The sequence below is a fragment of the Nomia melanderi genome, chromosome 5 (assembly GCF_051020985.1).
Source record: "Nomia melanderi isolate GNS246 chromosome 5, iyNomMela1, whole genome shotgun sequence".
Lineage (NCBI taxonomy): Eukaryota > Metazoa > Arthropoda > Insecta > Hymenoptera > Halictidae > Nomia > Nomia melanderi.
In genome coordinates, this window is record NC_135003.1 from 18626652 (window position 1) to 18650724 (window position 24073).

The window sequence follows — 24073 nt, forward strand, 5'->3', positions numbered from 1 at the left end:
GCTCTTTCCGTTTGAGCCGAATGGCATGAGAACAAGCGGCCTTTGTGTCGAGGGAGTAACCCCTACAACTACCGCGAGAGACGTCCGGAATTGGTGTGAGCGATCCCTCGAACCGTGGAGGTGACTGTAGGAGACAGTGTGAGAAACTCCTTGGAATTCCCGCGGGAGAACCGCGTAATCGGTATGAGAAACCCCTTGGAACCCCCACGAAAGACCCACGGAATCGGTGTGAGGAACCTCCGAAACCGTCGCGAAAGACCCTCGGAATTGGTGTGAGAAACCCCTCGAACCCCCACTAGAGACCCCTTGAACCGTCGCGAGAGAGCCCCGGAATCGGTGTGAGAAAAGCCTTAGAACCCCCACGAGAGACCCCCGGAACCGGTGTGAGAAACCCCTTTGACCGTCGCGAAAGACCCCCGGAATCGGTGTGAGAAACCCTTTGAAACGTCACGAGAGACCCCCCGAATCGGTGTGAGAAACCCCTCGCACCCCCACGAGAGACCCCCCGATATCGGTGTGAGAAACCCCTCAAACCCCCACGAGAGAACCCTTGAACCGTCGCGAGTGACTGCCCGAATCGAAATGAGAAACATGTTGGAACCCCCACGAGAGACCCCCGGAATCATTACGAGAAACCCCTCGAACCCCCACGAGAGACCGCTTGATCCGTCGCGAATGACTGCTGAAATCGAAATGAGAAGCCCCTTACCATCTCCGAGAGAGACCTACTGTACTGGCGTGAGAAACCCTTGTTGTGACTATACGCGCCACCTATCCTAGAATCTCTGAAACTTCTACCCAAATCACCTTGTTACCGGCGTGTGGAGCCACCTATTGCAGTAGCGTTGAAACTTCTAGTCAAATAGTACCAGTTTGACTTCACTAGATGGCGCAGCTAATCAACTACGTCTGTCCTTCTCTGTCCCATGAATCTGTCCTTGTCTCTCCTCAGCACCATCCGTGGTACCACCTGGCGGAGACATACTGGTACTATTTGGCTAGAAGTTTCAGCATCTTCCTGATAGGTGGCGCAATAGGTTTACCAATTTGTTGGTAATGTAGATCGTAGAATTTCTTATTTATGTTTGTTATTCTCGAATGAAACTCTCAAACATGAAGTTGTTTGATCAATTGGTAAACAGCAATTGAACCTAAATACGTTTCGGATTACTTCTTATGGTGAAATATATTCTCCCCGCCACTTGGTATGCGAGTGAAGTTCGTAACCTCAAAGTCGCGCGTATCTATCGTCGGTAGTGGTCTGAGCAGATTGTTTCTCGTAGCCGGTAAGAAAGGATGATTAGGCTGTGGGTCTATTCTTACAGCTTGTCTGATTTCTATATAACAGGTGATTATGGGAATTTGAAGGCGCCATTTGTTGGACGGTATTATTCAAATAATCGTGGAGTTGTGATTATTAGAGTACACACGTGAAATATCTGTAAATATGGCGGTAAGTATTATTTATTACAAATATTATCTATCTTTAATATCTTAATCTGTAACTGTCTGTAATGTGTCGTGGACGGTGCATGCGTTGTTACCACCGGCTAACCTATAAAACTTGAACCTATATTCTTGAATAATAATACATTTAGTAAGTTAATTTCTCAAATCACGTTTTTGTGAAAGAAAATATCCTGATCTAATTGCCGCATAATTTTTTGGTTGAGGCTTTTCGTATTCCTAGTATAAAAGCAAAATGTGTTACTATGGTAACCAATTGTTTAATCTATTGTCCTATGGATACGCTTCTTATGTAGTATATAAATGGATGATACTGTGCCATGTTAATATTGATGTATACTTATTCCAGGCTGTCGCAGCTGCAAAGGTTCAGGAAGTTCGTGAGATCACTAGAATAGAAAGAATTGGAGCTCATTCTCACATCAGAGGTTTAGGCTTAGACGATAGCTTAGAACCACGCCATGTAATTTATTTTCTTCTTATACATTCATAGAGTAATCAAAAAAATTCATGGTTAATAAAATATGATTGCTTAGGTGTCACAAGGTATGGTTGGCCAGCTGATGGCCCGTCGTGCGGCTGGTGTTGTCTTGGAAATGATCAAAGATGGAAAAATAGCAGGCCGTGCCATATTGTTGGCAGGTCAACCTGGCACTGGTAAAACTGCCATTGCTATGGCAATGGCTCAGGCTTTAGGAATGGACACTCCGTTCACTTCAATGGCAGGTTCTGAAATATACTCTTTGGAAATGAGTAAAACAGAAGCTTTGACTCAGGCTATTAGGAAATCGATCGGTGTCAGGATTAAGGAAGAAACAGAAATTATAGAAGGAGAGGTAGTTGAAATTCAGGTAGACAGGCCTGCCACAGGGGTCGGTGCCAAAGTTGGTAAACTAACACTGAAAACGACAGAGATGGAAACGATCTATGACCTGGGAAATAAAATGATCGACAGTTTAATGAAAGAAAAAGTTAGTAACTTCGTATCACATTTGTTCGTGAGATGTGTAATAAAATTCTGAAATTATTTAATGATTCTAGGTGCAAGCTGGTGACGTGATAACCATCGATAAAGCTACGGGAAAGATCAATAGATTAGGCAGATCGTTTACCAGAGCTCGCGACTACGATGCGACCGGATCGCAGACGCGCTTCGTGCAGTGTCCCGAAGGCGAATTGCAGAAACGTAAAGAAGTAGTACACACTGTCACATTGCACGAAGTTGACGTGATAAACAGCAGGACCCACGGATTCCTGGCATTGTTCTCTGGCGACACCGGCGAAATTAAATCAGAAGTACGAGATCAAATAAATGCGAAAGTTGCAGAGTGGCGCGAGGAAGGAAAGGCGGAAATCGTTCCCGGCGTTTTGTTCATCGACGAGGTTCACATGCTGGACATCGAATGCTTCTCCTTTCTCAATCGGGCACTGGAGAACGAAATGGCACCTGTCGTTATTATGGCTACAAATAGAGGTACACAAAGAACAGCGCCTCTGTTCAAATTCTGTTCTTACCTCTTCCTTGATTTTACCACAGATACCATATAGTTTTAAGGGGAGATAGACATTATATTTAAGTGTTCACAACTGTTTGTTAAAACGAAAGATTAATTTGGACATTGTACAGGTATTACAAGAATCAGAGGGACAAACTACAAAAGTCCTCATGGTATACCCATCGATTTGCTAGACCGTATGATCATCGTGCCAACGAGTCCATATCAGGAGAAGGAACTGAAAGAAATTTTGAAGATCAGATGCGAGGAGGAAGACTGTGAAATGGCTGAGGATGCTTTGACAGTGTTGACGAGAATCGCGCTTGAAACGTCGCTCAGATATGCGATTCAGCTGATAACTACAGCTTCCCTCGTCAGCCGTCGAAGGAAGAGCACCGAAGTAAATATAAAAAATCTGCAGCACCGTTAACGCGAACATAACCGAAAATCTGTACTTTCAGGTGAATATCGACGACGTGAAGCGCGTTTATTCGCTGTTTCTAGACGAAAATAGGTCTGCACAGTTCTTGAAAGAATATCAGGACGACTTTATGTTTAACGAAATACGTGAGTAGATCGACGAACCTATCAGGAATTTTAATTTTCTACGTTACTGATTCGCACCTTTGTTTCAGCGGAGGAAGCTATGGAGATATCGTAACAATAGATAAATAATTAAAAAATACAGTTCCACGCCGATGCTGCTCAATAAACATTGATAATTTTCGATTCGACGATTTTGCGAAGTGCCTCTCCGATGCACGAGCCAGGTTACTCGGCCAAGCGTCGACCGAGCGGATTCAATTTAGACGCGGTTTCAGAAACGATGCTATATATTTCGAATTAAATACAAAGAAAACTTAACAAAATACCGCCTGTATGCTGACTACAATTTGGTCTCGCAACATTTGATTTTGTTCGACGTTGTTACAGCCGTTAATAAATTTCTAACGATGGAAACAGTTGACTGACGTGTTAATCGGTTAACGGAGGTATATAGATCAGTTTTTGGCGTAAAGTTTCCATAACCGTGCAACACGCGCAGCTCTCCAAGAAAATCCGTTTCAGATTTCCGTTGCATTTCAGGTAACCCTACGACTTACGAAATATTCTCTCTCTCTCTCTCTCTTTCTCTCTCTCTCTCGTTCGTTCACACTCTCGCATTCTCTTTCCCGTGCAGCACAGCGTAGCATTAACAAATTAGTCGCCTCGTCGATGATAGATCCACACTCCAACGGTATTCGTCGTTTCATTTGCGACGGAAGTCACTATGCGAAGCAGAGGAAGATAACCATGCGCGCGTCTCGTGGTCGCCGATCCCTTACGTTTTCTTCTCTTGCGCCTTCTTATCTGGAAAATAGAACATGCTCGCGTGTTACAGCGGTTCTACGTCGTACATCAACGTTCGCGGGATGCTAATGAACCGTTCAACGGTGTTCATCGCTTCCGTGCAGACGCGCCTCCTTTTATTTCGCTTACTCGTGATCAGCTTCACGCCACCTTCCGGCTTGAACGACGATTGAGCCTTCTTGTCCTTCGAAAGAACTCCCAGACCGTACACCACTTTGTAGACGGGAAGGGGAATCACCGTGGAGGAAACTGGCACCATCACTGGAACACGAATCAACGTCGCAGAAACTTATAAAAATATTCGATAAAAAGAAGCGATTACGATAAAGCTACCGAATGAAAATCTTTAGCGACGTAAGTAACCAGACAATGGTACATTAACCCTTTGTGGAAGAACGTCATTTCGACGAGATGAAGTTTTCATATTTGGAAGTCTAAGTCGTAAACAAATGATTTAATTAATGGAATCGCAAGAGCGAATAATCTATAAAACGAAAATTCTCGCGATCGCGCGAAACAAGTAAGGCGTTCCTCGAAATTCGCTCGAGCGAATTCAAGCATCGCAAAACAATGGGCCGAGCACGATGCTTTCGAATACGCGAGCTTGTCCGCGCGCACGTGCGCCGAGCGTTTCGGTGTGCGGCGAACTGCACGCGAACGAAAGTAGATACGATTCGAAGCGAACCGATATCGCGGTCTATCAAACGTTCACCCGCGTCAGAGCTAACGAGGAATATTTGCTTATCGCTCTTAATCGAATATCGATTCATTAAACAGTCGACGTCGGCGTCCGCCGGCTGTTTAATTATTGGCTCTCGACGGGCCGTTGCCAGTCGGGATGGAAATCGGGAGAAAATCGGGTCGCGAAAATCTCCGTTGTTCCGAGCGTCACGCGTCTCTCGATTGAATCCTGCGTCGACGGATAACGATCGTTGATATAATGTCACTTCGCAACCGAATCAGCGATACCGGTGCTCCGCGGAACGATAATTGTTTTCACGAGGATTTCGCGTTCGAACACGTGACCGAAGCGATATTGCGTCCTTCTGTCCCGTCGAATCGGATACCCTGTTCGATGCGAGTGCATCGAAGCTTGTGAAAGCTAGATTACTATTAGATTCTCTACATTTTTATCAGACTTCGCGTCAGTATGCAGAGACTCGTGATTTTAAATGCTTCGGTAGGTTTCGATTGCCAATATACATCATTGTCATTGGTACGATCGTATCGTTGGGACCAGTGTTTAGGTGAAACCTTTTCAGAATACATCAAAATCCTCGCAATCAACTCGGTATTTATTCTATAAGGACAAGGCCGAACATAAAATTGTTTTCAAATGAGACTCCACGCATATAATAAATGGAGAAAAGGTCACGAGTTTCTCATTTGTAAATACGTATTGTAATGCAGAGGGTTGCGTTGACAAACCGATTGTTACGTCAGGTCCTGCTTGTTAGTCTTCAGCGAGATGGAAACTTCAACGGCAAACGATAGCTACTTTTTTCGCACGAGCGTACTCGTCGACGGGTAACCGCTTAAAAGGTTCCCGATTGTTTTCACGCGGTGTAACGTGCACACGCAATCGGCCAACCGTTGGATTTCAGCCGGCTCGGCACGCGATACACCGGGTTGCGTAACGTTGCGCCCGAAAACGTCAACGGGGAAGCGAGTATGCAAATCGAGAACGAAACGTTCCACGCAAGCAGACCGCGGTCTACCCGAGTGTCGTTCCCGTTAGTGAGCCGAAAGGTCGCCGCGCGTGCACGGTGAACGCGTCCAGACGTTTCCGATCGCGCGGCCATTCCGTCAACTGGAATGTCGCTGAGAACGCTATCCGGTTGGTATTTACTCGAATTAATTATCATACCGGCGGGCGAATCGGACAACCGACGCACCCTGGAATGCGCGTGCATGCCGACGGCTGAAAGGGTCGATTTTCATTGAAATTTTCCTCCGATTCCCACCCGATCCTCCGAGCGATTACCGAGAACGTCCATTTTATTTCTCTTTCGAAATTTCGGTAAACGTTCTTATACCTTCTATGAAGAGATTTAACCCTTTTCACGTTAGTTCATTCAATGACAGCTCAATTTGACGCTCTATTTATTCAAGAATATTTGGGAGTCACAAATGTTACCTTTAAATGGTACAACTGTGAGACTACGAATATATAGAAAAGATTGTTAAAAGGTAGAGGTTGCATAAGATAGAATGTCGAGTCCGACATAGGACTGCTAAGGGTTGTCAGTTTCACTGCTGAGATTAAGACTCAACGAGAAACGATGTTACTCGGAAGTCCCAGCGAGATACTCCTAACGAACAGTGTTAAGAAGGATCGTCCGGCGATGGAGAAAATGACATTCGATGATCGTCCATCGATTCCCAGTAATTTACAAGGCGATTTCAAGTTGGCGACTGCCTCTGAATATTCGGAACCGCCCGTTCGAGTTGCCGCCGTCGTTTGAGGCGCGAAGCAGCTTTATCTCCTCTCGCGGAATAGGGTGTGCATAGACGCGGTGATCAACAAAGACTGTTTACGAGAGTATCTCCGCGGGGTAACGAGCGGTATACAACGTCTAATTAACGAGGAGTGGTTTAACGACGACCGGGGCACCCGACGCGACGTTCGAGGCGACTCGATAGCAGAAAATACGCTTGTCGCGGATTGGAAACCATTAAGGCCGTCGGCGTGTATCGACACGCGATCGCCGCTGGTATTTTACAAAGCGGAAAGGGTACTGGCGAGAATCGACAAGCGTATCTACCGATACGAGATCGCGGCGGCGAGCCGCGCGGATAAATCCTTTCGAATCGCATGCTCGCGTGACGACTGCACTTTGTGCAACGCCACTTCGCTGCAACCCGGCCCCTCCCTTGCCGGCGTTCCTGGCGCAACGTCACAGCCAAGGACAGTCCGCGAGGATTCCGGCCGACGTCCTCGTCGCGGATCGTTCGCGCATGGCCGTCGTCCTCTCCTAGCAGCTTTCCTCGCGCGCCCCTTTTCCGACTCCCTCGGGGACTGGCCGAAGTTAACCCTTTGCACTCGGGAGGCGACTCGCGGTCGCCGTTTCGTTCAATGCAGGAAAATTACAAAGTTCGATGTTCAAAGTTTGTTAAGGGGTTACGTGGAATAAAAAATACACGCGTAGAGTATGTCAGAGTAATGGTTATATTTATATAGAGATGTTAAGCGGCGAAGAAACTATTGGTAGAACTCGGTGCTTACAAGACGGGCGCACAGTTAGAACTAGCTAAGAAAACAACTGCCACGACAGTACACGCGTCTATACCTGGAGTACTCGCAGGCCCCAGACCCTAATTAACCAGTAACCGCAAAGGATGTGGCTTTTCCAAGAAACGGTATGAGCATGGTCAATGCTTTAACTTCAACAATATTACAGTTCGTTTAACGTAATTATCCATGAAACGTTAAAATAGAATAGTTCTACTCCTTAGTTTCTATATTATTCATATCAATATCAATTATAAAACGTATCATTGATATTTCATTAGGAAGCGAGGAATATATCTAGCGGAATTTTCGAGTGCAAAGGGTTAATCCCTTCGATGTCGGGCATTCTAACGTTCGCCTCTTCCGCTGAGACCTACCCAGCATCCCTTTCAGAGACGCTAATTCAGATGAAAGGTGCAAGTCCAGAAGCTGGTAACCTTGCAAAAGGGAAACGAGCAAGGAGAAACAATCCGAAGAAAGAAGACAGTCAGTCTTTTGAACAAAACAACGCCTACACACGACACTCTGTCTAATTCTGTATAAGTTTGCGTGAAATAAAGTGAAGTAAATCAATTCTGTCGAGTTTCCTCCCTCGAAACGCTCTTTCCAGAGTCATCTCGATGATAGTTCGTAGGATTCACAGTTCCGCTTTTCCGGATCCCGATCATTACGGTCGGATAGCAGATTCGAGCGGAAGATACGCGATTCCGGTACCGATATACAAAGTAGCAGAGCCGGGAACGGGTTTGCTGGCCCGCGATCGGGAGACCCGAGAGTTCTGAGTCTACTTTACGCGCGAAACACGGAGTAACGACAATCATGCGCACCTAACAAGGTAGCTGCGCTGCTAAATACCGAGCTACGCCGTTGCACGGAGCGAGAGATTCATATTGAGCGAAAGGGTTGCATTCCGAAGCTAACAAACCTATAAAGAGAGTCGCGTCGTTGGAACTGTGACACTTCCTCGATACGACCGTGTTTGGATGTTCACTAGAGAACCATTGGCGGTGCAACAACATTGCGAACTAGTATGGAAATCCTGGTAGATTGTTGAGAAGTGGCATAATCGGAATGCTGGTCTAATTGAACGGCTTTCAACTTCTCTCGGTTGGTTTTCGACGCTAATCTGCTATTCGCTGATACGGTTGCACAAGATGGCCAATTGAAATTTCAAATAATAGCACGTCCCGATCAATGAAAACTCTGCACCGGCCGATCCGACGAGGGGCTAGTTTTTTATCCGTGTCACGACGATTCCAATACTCCCACGGAATTTTAATACCGCATTACCGACGATCGAGCCCCTCGACGCTATTAAGAAGCCGATAACTCGATGCCGCTAATCACCCGATAACTCGACGTTACCGGTGGCTCGGTAACTCGATTTTCCTAACAGCCTAATCGCGAGGCCTCGGCAGCCTTAGACCCGATGCGCACTATCGGTCAGGCCTCGCTTCGATCAAATGCTCAGCTGTTCGACAGCATCGCGACCGACATTCGTGTCGCATATTCTTGGCGCCGACATTGTCCATCTCCCTTAAGGAAAGTTCAACTGCTTTCGTGTAACTTCGTTTTCGTTTTACAAAGACCATTCTGCGTTTCGTGAAATATTGCAACCATGGCAATTACTGTCGAAAGAAACGCTGATCGCGCTATGAATCTCGATTCGATCTCGATTCGATCTTGTTACACGTTCGTTCATCAAAAAGACAAGGCAAGAGAAGAATGTTCAGCGTGCAGACAGATTGTATCGTGCCGTATCGCGACAACGACGCGCAAGCGAAATTTCGAATGCAAATCAATGACACCTTGATTAGTATTCCCGCTTTGTTCCTCGCCATCTGCACCGGTACCGCCGATTCCAAAGGCCCGGAATATTATCTGGGATATTAATATCTAGCACAGGCATAGCGAAAGCCTCGCAGGAATCGATTCGCCGTTATTAATATTAATATTCGCGGGAAAATTGATTATCGGGGCAACTCGTTTCTAGACCGAGGTAAACGAAAGACCCGAAGCTCGCACGATGTCGACATAGGTGCTTCTGAAGTTCCGCGAACTTTAATCTCGGAGATGATCCGAAACTTCCGAGATTAAGTCCGCGTACGAAAATTGATACCGGCCTGTCCCGGAACTGTTCTTTCGCCTACCTCCGTGCCATCCACGCAATGTTCCTTTAACGTGTTATCCATTCATTCCTCTCCGCACCTGTCTCCGTCCCCTTAAAATCTCCGAAATGCTATTTTCCTAAAATTGCTTCGTACGCCTCGTTCTTCCCGTATTTAACGCTGGAAGTCTGTAGGTTTTCTTACTTCGCAATTATTCTTATCGATGATCACGTATTAATTATTGACCTCGAAGGTATCAACTATCCGAAACGGACTTGAAAATAGTAACGAATATCCGAGAAACCCGAGGAAAATCTATTGTAACGATTCTGAGTGAAGATTAGGCATCGGTCATCCTAAATGTTCGATAGTTTTAGCGCTAACAAGGTTACCCGAAGGAAGACGCGAGCGACGATTGAAATCTCGAACGCTGCCGATCGGTTCCAGCCTGGGCAACGCAACAAAGTGAACCGGCACGGAAGGTACACGGTGTAATCGAGCGAACGAGCTCGATAATTTACAACGCGTAACCCGGGACGGGATGCATAACGCGGTGCGACAAAACAAGCCATTAAAATTCGATCGCTCGGCTCGCGGACACGCCAGCCTCGACGGCAAAAACTGCGCCTCGTTCGATCGTAAATTAGAAGATGCCGCCGCTGCCACGCGCGCCCGCGGACGCGTAAACGTTGCGCGTAAATTAACCGGCATCCCGTTTTCACGTCCCGTCCATGATCTTTCTTGCGCCGGAGTCCCCCGAGACGGCGGAGAGAGCAGTTTGTCAGCGTGTCTCGAAGAACTGGGACCGATCCAACAGTAAACGCTCCCGTAACGTGTCCTCGAGCTGCTTCTTTTTTTCAGAGCTGATCCAGGAAGAAATTATACACGGCGATTAGCTCTTTCAGCGACGCGACTCCGAAGAAGAAAACGACTCGAGCTGCACGGAATTCGCTGCGACACACAATTCGTTAATCTTAATCACGACAATCTCGACAGCTTACTAATGCGTTTCGACTTGTGTAAATGCTTGTTTTCACTTATTTACGCATTTACCGTTAATTTATAACATCGCCGACTGGACGGAGAACTTTCAGCGGAATATTCAGCTGCACGACCGTGAGCAACTTCAACTTTCCGAGGCGGGATAAAATATACACGAGCATGCATAAGCAAACGGGACAGTTTTTCCGCTTGAAACGAAATAAGGGTTAACGCTTGAATTTTACAATTGTTAGTCTACAATTATGATGTACTCATTTGCGTGGGTGTGAGAAAAGTTGCTTGGGAACTCGAGAGATTTGCTCTTCGAATTTTCACGAAATACCGTGAACTGGGCGCTCTAATTACCGAGGAGCTACGATGTTAATAGGAGCGAGAGCAGCGTCGACGTATGATTCGCTCGGGATGGCAGCCTCGCTATAATCGAAGCCCACGCTGCTCGCGAACTGACGTCATCTTCCCGTTATTCCCACCTGTCAAACGTCGCCTCGAGGAAATTCGGGCTTTTCGAGATCGCCCTTTATTTGGTCAAGTGCGGCTGCGTCCTCGGCGCGACGGACGGCAGGGGCGAGACGAGTCCTCGTTAGGCTACACGCTGGCAAAAAATTATTCTTATGTTCCGCACGAATTTCTCGAACCCTTAGCAACCTTTACAATATCATTTTTAAAGTTCTCTGCATTCGGAGTTACCACCGTCTAATTAGAAGCTTCAATATTACGCAATGTCTAGCATGAAGTCACTAGTTCTAGCATGAAGTCAGAGGTTCATACGATGATTCGAAGTACTGTACACTCGAACAGCCTCCAACGGCGCAGAAAAGTTAACGTCCAACCCAACAGCGTCGTGAGTTACGCGCGAAAGAATTCTCTCCGTCGTGTCTTGCCAATGGACGAACAACCGCGACAAACTTTTCCCGGCTCGTTTCAGAAACGCATCTACGAAGCTCCGTCGCCGTTATTCGCGAGTTCGATTATCTTTTCGCGAATGTCGGCGTTCGCGAATGATCGTCTACTTTCTATTTCTCGTTGGGTGGTTGGTCCGGCACTGGCCAAGATAAACAAGGCCCAAGAAACAGCCGCGCGGATTAGTCATCGGGACTTATGTCACGAGCCAGAACAGTTTACCGTATTCGAGAAAATCCGCTGGCAGCCGTATCGGTTTTGCTATTCGTCACCGTAAACCGTAACTGTGCCAGTCGTCGCAGTCAGCTTTGCCATCGCGAAGTAAAAGGGAAGAGCTACTACGAGTCCTTGAGTCGAGAAAATTACTTCGTTACAGGCTTCCTGTACGGCGCCGAATCGCAGAAACGTGTTTGTCGATTTTGCTAAGGTTTCGCAACGACTCGGACTGTCTCTTAAAAATATTCTAACCTCGAGGACGCTCGCAATGAACCTTTCGCCTTACGATGTCGCGTGGGTTTCGCGGTGAAGGTTTCGAGCGGAATTTAGCAAATGCGAATGTCGCTCGGATCTTTTCAGTTTAACCAGTTAACTGTGTTTGACGAGTATACATCTTAAAACTCTTAATGGTGCTAACTTTTTCAACGATGGATTATTTAGTTTTTTAGGATACATTTCAAGTGCATTTGGCCTGCGTTTAACGAGTATACACTGCGTTATTTCATTTTATTGCGCGCACAACGAGAGATTTTTCAAACGAAGTTCCACACTTAACTGGTTAAATGAAATATGGATTTCTCGACGATCGTCGTGGTCTCGAGTAACCGTAGGAGCAGAGTGATGATAAACTTCGTTCCTTCTAATGAATTATTAACCGTGAAGTAATGGTAACGAGTGTAGCTGAAGAGGAACACCGAGAGTTCAATTTTCTTTAGCTCAATGCATCGTCGTGAGAACGCTTCCCGAAGGAAACGAAAACGATCGTCGACATTCCAATCGCTCCTCGACGGAAAAGCCAGCCGGCTAACGGGTTAACGTTTCCCGACAAGGATGAAAACTCGGCGAATGGGTCTCGACGGCGATTCACCGGCGCAACGATTACGGTGAAAGTTTTTCTGCGGAGATCCACGCGCGACCAAGACCTCGATCTCCGGCGAGATCGGAGAAAGAGAAACTGAAACTTTCGATTCTTTTCGAGAGGCGGCCGCCGGCCGCTCGTTATCTCGCTCGAAGATTCACGCGCGCGTGATCGGAGAGCGCCGCCTCGAAAAACGAAGGTCTCGCTGTAAAAACCTGCCGGAAGTTTTTCGAGAACGAAAGTGATTTAACTTCGATTACCGGTTTCTTCGAAAGCGTTCACGTTTTTTCCGAATCCGTGCGTTTACACGGCCGTGGAACAACCGAGAAAGATCGATCGGGCAAACGGCGACAGCGATGTCGATAGACGATACGGAGGACTGTTCTAGAAACTGTGAATACAGAAAGCGACGCGAGTGGAAAACGCTTGCCGCGGAGCAAGTGGAAAACGAAGGACCGAGAAAAGGGGAGCAGCAACTAAGTAATGCATAGATTAACGCTGCAGTGCCTTATAAGCTCTGATTCCGAAGCTGCGAGCGGATTCGCGGAGTACTCCTGAGAAATTAGTTCAACGCTCTGCACACAGGGTGTCCTAAGAATCGCGGAGAATTAAATATCCTTCGCGAAACGTCTGGAGCAGTTTCGCGGCGAGTCTCGCGATCAAAGCTAAGCCGGAATGTTATATACCAATACTTACTGTACACGATCCAGTAATTGGCAACAAGGTAGAGGTGAACAAATTAGGCGACCAATGTTTCTTAGTGGAAACAGAAGAGAAAAGAAAATTGGAAACTGATCGAATAACAGGAATCGATGGGAAGTCGATCGAACGGAAGGGAACGCAGAGTAACGAATCAAATTTGAAAACTGGCCGTTCGGCTGGCACGGTTAGCGTTAATCGCGATTGCGCCGTAATTACCGGGACACCCTCTATTTCCAGAGCGGCGGCTGGTCCGACGAGAGCGCCTCGAATAAGAGGCATTTCACGTGTCAGAGCGCGCGCCGGCGAAAAACGGGGGCAAACAGAGGTTCGAAGGGACACGGGAGCTATTGTCTCCCTAGCGGACGAGCGAATGTAATAAACCGAAAGCCGAATGAAGCGTAAACCGTGAATGATCGCCGGCGACGCCGAGCCCGCGCGCGACTTACGCGGCCCGTAAATGAAAAACGCGGACGCTCGAGATTCCAGCGAAAGACTACGCCTGGAAAACGCGGTGTCCGTCGCCGGTAAAAAATTTATGCACGCGCTGACACACTTTCGTAAGAGCGCCACGACTAACCTTACCGCGGGCGCAATTTTCCTGTTTAAGAGAATTCGTTCGGATGAGTGCGAACTGATTCCACGCCGCCGGTTTGTGTTCATTAAAGTCCATTAAAGTTTATATTTCTTGCCCAGTAACGACGGGTCAGACTATCAGCGAGGATTTATAGAACTATCCAACGAAAACTGATGTTCTTTACTGTTATCGATAATAATTGTCAATATTCCACCTGCAAAATGTGCTTACGACGAAAAGAAAGTTTCTCGTTTCTCGCGGCTATTGGTAAAATCAGAAGAAAGTCGTAAGGCAAGGGGTTAAACTCGTCGATCGCTGATCCCTTTCTCGTAATCGAATTGATTTTATTCGCTACGTATTCGCGTGACGATTACGTGTTCGACGGAAGGTTAACGAGAGCCCGAACAAATGCAACGCGTGGAAACGTAAATTCGTGTAATTTCTCGGAGCCCGTTAAAAGCCGCTAGCCGCGCGGAAAAATGAGAAAAACTCACCCGGCTCGAACACGTTGTCCTGGTTGCGTTTGTAGATGGTCGGCTTGGCCTCCGAGACCGCGATCGCGATCGTCGCGGCCAAAAGGACGAGCAGGATCCCCGAAAATCGCGACATCGTTCGTTGGGAACGGGCAGACTCTGTTCTCGCCGGTCGGAGGCTGGAACGTCGCGACGCCGGTTGTCTCTTGACGATGTTTGGCCCGGCACTACGCGCGGCAAAGGCTAAAGAGGTGAAAACACTTGCCACGAGTGGGGAAAGCCGCGGATAAACAACGGAATTGCCGCTCGCCGCCGCCGACGCCGCCGCCACGGACCTTCGGATTTCCAACGCGACCCGCGAATGGATCGCACGCGAGGAACGACCGGTGTTTTCCCAATTTTTCCCCCACTTCCGCGAGCCCCTCTACCTGCGTGATCCTTTGACCGTAGGTTACTGAACTACGGATTAAACGATTACCTCGAATCGTTGCCCCCCAACGTTTTTCGAAAGTTCTTCGATGAGATGTGGACGTTCTTTGAAAGTCGCCGATGAAAAAAGATGCGTTAAGGAACAAAGTTCACACATATGATTAAATGCAGCTTGACCCTTTGCACTCGGGAGGTGACTCAGTCACCACTCGATTTGGTACATTAGAGTTATAAACTTAAATGTTTAATAGTAAACTTTGTAACCTTGTGCGAAGTATTAGAAGATTACGTCTCTTCGGAAGACGTTCAATGTTTCGAGTGCAAAGGGTTAATATTATATATAAGACTCTATAACATTGCTACATCAAGTGTCCGAGTCACCTCTCGAATGCAGAGGTCTAATAAAATTCTGCTTTTCATTGATATCTTCGATTATCTCGTCAAAGTTATGAAAGCAGCAAACTCTACTTCTCCCAATGAATCGGAAATAATTACGACATCTATTTCCACGATTCCAGAAACGTTTCCCTCGGCTTTCCCAGGTTTTCTCGCAAAGCGGAGCCATTCGGTGGCAGGCGGTAGCTCGGAAAATTGAAATACAAAGGCGACGAATGGCGGCAGGAGTTCTTATCTGAGCCCGTTCGGACTGGAACATCGGTCGCGCGGATCAAGGAGAAGGCAATCTCACGCGTCGCGTAATACGGAGCACGTTTTACGAGCGCGATTCCACGGCGAACGTTCTTGCCCGGCCGTTCCCGAGGTTTTTTCGACGATAAAAGGACACGCGTAAGGTGAATCACGGGAACGAACACGAAGACACACCCACGACACACCGACGGCCGAGAGACAGGTAGCCTCTCTCGCGAGGAACGAAGGCGCGCTGGCGGAATCGCGAAGGCGCGTCAAGGATTTATATTAATCATTCCCGCCGTTCGTCATCTCGCGAGCCGCCTCGCGGATTCTTGGCTAACGACCACGAAACACGAGCAAAACTCGCCGGCTGGAGGTTGCGCCGTGGAAAAATCGCGCGATTCTCCGTCCTCTGCCCGCTCCCTCACGGCCGCGGCGAGGAAATTCGCTGGAACGCGACTAATTGCTTTCCTCCGAGTGTTTTGTAAACTTCGAATCGCGCCTCGCGCGCGACGTCGAAACGGCAAACGGTCATTGAATTATTTATCCGGCGAATCGGCTCCCTTTTTGAATACGAACGAATTCGATCGTTAACGCGAGTAATCTGTTGACTCGCTATGTTTAAAAGAAACGTTCTCGTTAGTTTATCACCGCGAAATCACGGAAATTCCTTTAGCGAATTAGTTGAAAGATAACGCATTTTATATACTCGATAAACGATTGCAATGTTCCCATGATTTTCCATTTAAAGGGACACGTTCAAAGTCGATGTACAGCTGTCGCGTCGCTTTCCTCTGCTTTTTGTTTCACGGGATCGGCCGATTTGGTTAACGAGAGGCTGAATTTGATAGAGACCAGCCCTGCCGCGCTGCGAGTGTCCGCCGCGAAGGGTTCTGTAATAGCGGAACCTGTTCCCTCGAGGAAAACCGCGAAAAAGAAAGCGAACGGCCGGACAGGGGTGGGGTGGGACAGGAAACTCGACGATGCAGCGTTGATTACGGTCGGCTCGCTCGGTTCGGGAGTCGCCGGGCGTGATAGGAACGACCGGCCTGTCGGCCTAACAATGGAAACTGGGTTAAAAAGTGAAAGGATCCTGAGATTGGAGGAGGAACGACCGTGGCTTCTATTCGGCTCTCGCGCTATTCGCTGTTCGTTATCCGCGCGACGGGAGCGACGGGAGCGACGGGTCCCGGAAACCCGTCACGATCCCCGGGACGATATTCGAATCGGTTTCCCATCGCTGCCCGATCCGAATCGACGCCGGCCGTTTAGCAGATTCTTTCGCGCGTGAGAATAAACGACCAGGGAACGACGAGCGAATAGAATCCAGTTAGCTGTCTGTACTTCGTTCTCTATTGCAATGTAAATTCGCCTGTAATTCAATTGAAGAATAAATTGAAGAATAAAAATATAGAACTCTTCTCATTTAATTCAACTCTAGAACAGATAAATCAGAGTGACCTGATTTCTTTTCGCGGTTGTAGAAGAGACACGCTTCTGAGAAGTTCCTAAAGATTCGCCAGTACGGAAACTGATTTGTAAGTCAACTGAAGTCTCGATGAATGCGCTCTTAGGGTTTCTATAGAAAAGTTTGAAAATCCAATTTGATTGCTCGGCAGTTTCTGTGTTAAAGTCGAAATAAAATGCTCCATTTCTCCGTTCTAACTGGGAGAAGAGGAAATTCATAGGACCGTATTAAAATCCGATCTTCAAAATAGATAAACGTCTTCCGATCGTAATGTACACCGCAGGAATTTTGAAACTGCGTGGGAATCGAAACTATACGGTCGCGAAAGGTTTAACCCTTTGAACCTTCGGCTTCCCGTTTCCCTTAATTAACCGGCACATCGGTTTCCCTTTCGTTTCCCAGTTTCCTCGGTTTCCGGCGCAACGACGCGTATCGACGAGAGCCGTCGCGACTCTTGTTTCGAGACTTGTAACGCGTCGCTTCGTTTCTCGCGCGAGATCTTGATCCGAGCGGTTAACTAGCCGTATTACGCCGAGAGAAACACGGTTCACTCTGCGGTATTCGACTCGATCAGGCCCGGTTATGTTCGCGACAAAAAAACCGATCGAACTATGTGTTCTCTGGCTGCATATCGCCGCCTTGCCGTTTCCACGTCGAGAAGTGTGAAACGATTTTGCGAATAAATACCAATTAAATGCTTCGAAGATATCAATAATAACGAAACAAGAAAACAGGAACTTTTCGACTGTAGTTCTAGTGTTAACTACACTCCTTCGTATGTACTTTCATACATTATTTTCGTTAGATCTCAAGGATATTTATGATGTAATAGCTCTTTTAAAAAAGTGGGCCATCTCTGCTCGACCGAGCGCAGAGGGGCGCGGTGAATTATGCACAAACTTCCGGGGAAATAAGTAAATATTGAACCCGCGCTCCCACGAACTGCCTAACCGTATCGATTCAAGGAAAATTGAGAAAGCTTCTGTGTCGCCGGAAGGGAGCTAATACGAGCGGCGAGCCATCAGTCTAGCCGCGGACTGGCCCGGATACGAGATATGTGCCTAGGGAAGTTCGCAAGCATGCATCATCGGTATTTTTCTCGGCCCGTTCCCGGCGGCGGCGGCGGCGGCGGCGGCGGTGCACGCCAGTTCGAGCTACTTCGCGAGTACTTTATTCGAAAGTCAAAGGAAAATTGCACGGAACAATACACCCGCGGAACAATGCCGTCAACCAGCGATGAATATTCCGTATTCTCTCCGCCGCGAACTTCCCGGCAACTTTCGCGTGCGAACCGTCCAATTGGCTCGCACGTTATTTGCATGGCTTTCGAAAAATTTCGCGAAATCCTGCTCCTCCGAATTCGTGAAATATCGCCGGATCTTCGATAACTCTTTGATCCTGTCTTCTACGATCTACGCCTCGGGAAACTCGCGCCGCGGCGACGCATTGGCTATGCATCGCACTGCATTCTCGACTACCAGTCATCTTGCGAGAGTGTTTAACCAGTTAACTGTGGAATTTAGTTGGAAAAGCCTCTCGTTCTGCGCGCAATAAAATAAAATGGAGCGTGTACTCGTCGAACGCAGGGCGAATGCACGTAGAATATATTCTATTCGAAAGATCAAAGCGAAATAAAGGAGAATAACATATGTCACATCTGTATCGTGTCAAGCTTTACGTCAAACACAGTTCACTGGTTAACTAATTTCATCATAGCGCCACTTGAATTTATCATTTCTGGTGTTCTAAATACTTGTATCTAAACGTTGCTATCAAGTAACTAACAAGAACTCAAATTACGAATGAAAAATGCCGATTGCAATTCTGTTCTGCCTTCTCCTGTGACGTCACCCTAATTCCTTTTGTCCAATTATTTCCTCGAACTGCAGAAACGTGAGAATTGTTAGTGCCGCTATAATTGTGCTATCACGTATCCACAACAGAATCGATGCTGCCCGTTTGTTCTCGAGTTCCAGCTTCTCCGAAAGTTGGTAGGCGTTATCTCGAAAAACGACCGAAAGTTCCGTGACCCGTCGCGTCGGGTGTACCAGGCCGAATGCGGACTGAAATTGCGAACGACAATGCCCGAGATACATGGGTCCGAGGCGGAGGCATACACGATGACACATCCGGCTCTTGCAGCGCATAATCCGGCTGTTTCCTCGTGCCAGCTTGTGTTCTTGTATCGGTCGAGATACACGAGCCGAAATTATTCCGTCCACCCTCGGCCCGACCGCGCCGGAGTGTCAGCGACGGATCAGAAGAGTGTACGTGACAGAAACGTCCGGAAGGACCAGCCGAATGATCTGTAAAACCGTGACGTCACGCGTTCCTCCGCGGACAGAGGTTCCAGTGAAACAGAAGGGAAAATTGCAGCGTTCTCGGTCATCTGGAAGAAAAATATAATTTCTCATGAAAATGCTAATGCATCTGTATAGAAGACGTGTACGATTTCGATGGTTATAAAAGGAAAAGCCTGAAGTTAGTCGCTTTGATCTGCAGTTCCAGTGTTAATTTTCACTTACAGCGAGTTCACGGGCGAAAGTTTGTTTCAACAAGCTTTCGCGACCCGCGCGAGTTAACAACGGTAATTCGAACGAGCCGTTCCTGGTAGCTTATCCGTCGCTTGTGCCCGACTTTCGCGGGAAAGTCATTTCAGCGGAGTAATTTTTCGTGGAAAAGCAAAACGCGAAACGCGACCGCCTGACGGCGAAGCACCGTTCCGCGGGAAAGTTCGATTACAAATTGAACGTTGCTCGTTAAACCGTGGCTGCGATGTGAACGGGAAAATGCAACTGGGTTTGGAAAGTTTAGCGTAGCTCGCCGGGAAACGGGGCGGAAAGTTAGTTTTTCTTTTCGTAATTCTATGCAAACAGTTCCTTGATGCTTAACCGAACGTACTCTATCTTGCGCGGAGAAAATTCAATTTCCTTCGCGTGTATTTGTACAGGGAATTGTGATTCGTTTCTTGAATGTTATTCAGATTTTATTAAACCCATTCGTTGCATAAAATAGAACATTGAAACTATGATTGCTAGTGAAACACTGCTAATAAATTCTAATCGCGAAAAGACGAACGCGATTAGGTACAAACGAGAACGATTCTGTTCGAAGAACAAACGAAGAAAATGGAAAACTTCTTCCTTGTTTGAGTTATCAGAGAAACTTCATAAAATGTCGTGTATTTGTAAGAAAGAAAAACGTTTTGCTTCCTCGGTGACCTGCCCCTTTTCGAGCCTCGAGGGTGTTAACGGAAGAAGCGGAATCGATCGGAGCGGACGGGACGAGTGATTCATTAAGTACATCAACGTACAAATGATGCGCGCGTTGCCCGTGGATGCACACGCGAAAATCATCCCGGCGAGGGCTCCCTTTGTGCTCGAACGAGAGGAACGCGCTCAGCCCGGCCTCTATTTACGAGCAGGATACAGAGAGGCGACCCGGCACACCGAACTTTATCGTCGCAATCACCCTCGCTCGCGGAAACTTCCAACTGCACGCTCGTTTCGGAAATCTTCGAGCTTCTGCGCCCGGCTTCCGATCGAATCGAACGGAATCGTTTTATTCTAGTCACTTGTTTGCCGTAGGATGCCCTGTTACATTCGAGAAAGGTCTCGAATTGGAGTTAACCAAAGCGCAACCTCAATTCTCTTGAATCCAAATTGAATATTATATTTGTCATCGACTGCTATGCTTTAAATTAAACGTGGATATAGATGGACGAATATGGGATGCCCCTTTCAGTCGCCACTGGATTCGATTCAATAAAATGATAAAATTACAGACTCAATATTAAATTTTATATAGTGTATCAATACATGGAACATCGAAATAAAATAGTTTTGTCACTTAATTTATACAAGGTATTTCTTTATGTCAGTTGTAAGAAGCATCATTGATATCTTATCAGAGAATAATGAATATTTGTTGAGAAAAATATTCTCGAGTGCAAAGGGTTAAAGAATTAGTATCTACTGATTCACTAATGACTAATCTGCTCGACGATCAATGCTACAAAGCTGCGACTCGTCGGAAATTCGCGGATTTCCGAGGAATCCGTATTAAGCCCGCTGTTCCTTATCAACGCTATAGACGCCGCACCCGGAAGATTCCCTTAACGCGCGTTATCAGCTACGTTGGGTGCCGCTTAAATTAGCTCATCGTTCGGTATTAACGCTTATAAGGGTTCGGTTGTTTTCCACGACGATCCGCTGGAACGCCCTCCACTCAGCACCCTGCCACACCTGTTTGACGCTCAACGACCGTCTATTTATCAATTCCTGATTCATCAATTCCCTCTCGGCAGCCGGTCGTTCTTAATTAATTCAATTTCGCCGCGCCAACGAACAGGATCGCTAGACCGAGGCTCTCGCGCGTTCGCGGCGGGCGTGAACGCGTGAGATATTAAAACGCCGACGGTTCTAGAGGGACCCGAGCCCGCTATTGTTTTAATTTCAATTCGTTCCGATCCCTGACGGACGAAGTTCCGAGGAAACTTTAGATTTTTCGGGAGGATTCGCCGCTGTCGCTGACAAGCTGCGACCGTTTCCGCGCCGGGAAATTAATCCGATCTTCTTAGAGCAGCGCGCAGCGAAGCGAAAGGCGCAACAACGAAATTTCCGCGCGCGGAGAGGAGGGTTGAAAGAAGTAGTCGCGACAAATATCGAAAAGACAAGTTTCCGCGCAGTAATTCCCGCAACCGTGAACGAATCCCGGAGCAAAGAGCCTCGAAGATTGCGCGACTCGGGATAAAAGCTTCGCAGCGGGGGCTACCGAGATTTCTCGGCCGAGGGAGTCGCGCGATCGCATTTTGCTAAAGATTTCATCTCGGTCTCCCCGAGAGCGAGTTGCAATCGCGCGGCGGCCAGATCCGAGATTAGACGAGCGCGGGAAAAGGAAATAACGGTTGACGCGGTTCCAGGTGAAATTCGTTATTCTCAGGATCGGGAAACCGTCGGGTCGCGTGAAGCCTGTCGCTAGACGTTTCGGCGCGTTCGCGTAACAATGTCGAGCGTCGCGCGATAGGAACGTGCCCTCTATTTTCGGCTCCACTCTTTCCGTTAAATTTCGCGAAAGCGATACCCGCTGCAGCTCTTACAAAATGGGATGCGCGAACTTGGATCTCTACGAGGGAAGACGCTGCATCGAGGAAGATTGTCCGGACGGGTGAGAGTCTACAGAGAAGATGCACGCGAAAGTAGAAAAATCGCGAACATCCGATGTCCCTCTATCCGCCATGAAGGCCGACGGGTCGAGTTTCAGCACGTCCGCGTAACAAACAAGCATCGCGCGATAAAAACCTGCCCCTTATTTCCGCATCCGCGTTTTCCATTAACTTTGACGGAAGTAATACTCGTTAGAACTTCTACAGAATGGAATCTGGAGCTTTGATTTCTATGCGCGAAGGAGAGGCGTGATTATTCGAACCGGCGCGAATGAAAATCTACAGAGATCCACGCGAAGGTAAAAGAATCGCGGAGCGACGTCCTATCCGCCATGAAAGCCGACGCGTCGAGTTTCAGCGCACTCGGATCCCTTGCCCCGAGACGCGTGCACACACGTGCGATACACGCGTGCACGCGTGACGGGGTGCAGTAGGTCGACGCGGAAGCGGAAACAACGGAAACAAGGCAGATACGAGGGCCGATACGAATGATACGAAATTGATTCGGCCGGCGCGGCGCGGAGCGGAGCGGCGCGGAGCACGAGCTGCCCAGCGGTTTGACCTTTATCGACGAGTATCCCCGAGCGCACCCTCGGAACGGTATATCACGATCGGCATTTTCCCGCGGAACGGCCAATCGAACCGGACGAGCGGAAGAAACACCGGAGAAATATTAGGTACCTCGTTACCGTTCGACAGACCTATTCCTCCCACTGTTTTCCCACTTGTCCCGGTTCCCGTCCCCCCTCCCGCGCTCGCTCGCTCGCTCGGTTCCACGGTCTTTTCTATTAGAGAATGGCCGAGGTGTATCAACGTTGCCCTACAATTCCTATCTGCGAGCCATCGAGACAAATTGAACGGGAACAATGATAGCTCGACATCCGGGAGCTAACAACGTCACCGCTGCGAGCGTGCAACTGGCCGAAACTCCTTTCGCTCGACGATTTCCAGGGCGAACTCGTCGAGTCGTACGTTTCCTCTCTACTCGACTGTCGTGTTAACCCCTTGCCGAACAATGACGAACGAGACTCGTTACCCACGGATCAAAGCAAACAACTATTTCCCTGTTATCATTGCGTTATCTTCGAATAAAATTTCCACTTGAAGTAGAATGGACAATTTAAAAGTAAATAGGCAAGGGCTTAACGCTTGGAGGACGAAGATGCAAACGAAGAATGTAATGATCCAAGTAACGAGAGATCCATGCATGGTTCTCTTTTTCCCTAGTGATAGTATGGATGTTCGATAGCGTCTGCAGTGTTCGTGACTTCATCGACGTCAGCGTGATTACAGTCCACTGCATTTTGATCGGAAGTTTCGAGTTACGAGTTCCGGTAATCGCGAAATAAGAATTCCGGGATGGGTCGTTTCCAACCGTCTGGGTAGTGAAAGAGTTGCCGAAACTCCCGTTGCTATAACTCGCGTTATACAGCCACTCTGTTTTAGTTACTTAGTTCTGTTCCGACTCTACCTACGGTTTTCTCCGGTTTCGAAACTTCCGACCCCGACTCGTAATATTTAAGCGCAATTATCGCGTCGTAAACCAGCTGGCAGTAACGACACAGGGTGCCCAGACGAAACCGCGCGACGCTGTCACGAATCGGGCCGATAGCGATCGATATTCGCGCGTTTTACGAGCAGAGTGCACCATTAGCCGGCGGAACCAACGCGCTCCATTTGATCAAGATCTGGAAATTGATTCGATTCGTTTACCGTCGCTGGAATCCGGTTACGGCGAAAGACGCAGGGAAAATAAAGCCGCGAGTCGTGTCCTGCTCTTCGAGTAAATCACGGCTGTCGCTCGGCTCGCTCCGTAACCCCTCGCCCTATCGTTCCGTTCCCGATTATAATCGAAGCGACTGTTACACTTTGTCGTGGATAGTTCGCCGAAAAGAAAACAAAAATTCTAGGCGAATATTCGCGTTTGCTGTTAAGTGAATTCTAAGATTGCTATCGCGAGACTTGATGTTTTATGGTTTCTTCGTAAACAGAAATTTATTTCA

General features: G+C 47.7%; 2 protein-coding genes across 5 annotated transcripts in view; one reads left to right on the forward strand and one right to left on the reverse strand.

Moving 5' to 3' along the window:
• The first annotated feature begins 1267 nt into the window (after positions 1-1267).
• rept (RuvB-like helicase 2 rept) lies at positions 1268-3930 on the forward strand. Its single transcript, XM_031971295.2, has 8 exons — positions 1268-1286; positions 1349-1453; positions 1817-1930; positions 2004-2438; positions 2509-2941; positions 3095-3363; positions 3425-3530; positions 3599-3930. The coding sequence occupies exons 2-8, from the start codon at positions 1448-1450 to the stop codon at positions 3622-3624; spliced, it is 1389 nt and encodes a 462-aa protein (XP_031827155.1). The 5' UTR covers positions 1268-1286; positions 1349-1447; the 3' UTR covers positions 3625-3930.
• Positions 3780-24073, reverse strand: part of LOC116424642 (uncharacterized) — a 72911-nt gene continuing 52617 nt past the window's right edge. For 3 of the 4 annotated variants that reach the window (XM_031971302.2, XM_076367916.1, XM_076367915.1), the window contains 2 exons: positions 4443-4574; positions 3780-4313 (listed from right to left, as the gene is read on the reverse strand). In XM_031971302.2, coding sequence (XP_031827162.1) covers positions 4285-4313; positions 4443-4574 — 161 coding nt within the window. In that variant the 3' untranslated portion in view covers positions 3780-4284. Of the gene's footprint in view, positions 4314-4442; positions 4575-14400; positions 14607-15630; positions 19296-24073 lie in introns of all 4 variants that reach the window. The other variant, XM_031971303.2, reaches the window with a different exon arrangement.

What these genes read in the sequence shown, in the direction of transcription:
- rept (XM_031971295.2), top strand. An exon ending in GTCGAAGGAAGAGCACCGAA is followed by an intron (nt 3,364 to 3,424) that starts GTAAATATAAAA and finishes CTGTACTTTCAG; the next exon opens with GTGAATATCGACGACGTGAA. An exon ending in CTTTATGTTTAACGAAATAC is followed by an intron (nt 3,531 to 3,598) that starts GTGAGTAGATCG and finishes CCTTTGTTTCAG; the next exon opens with CGGAGGAAGCTATGGAGATA.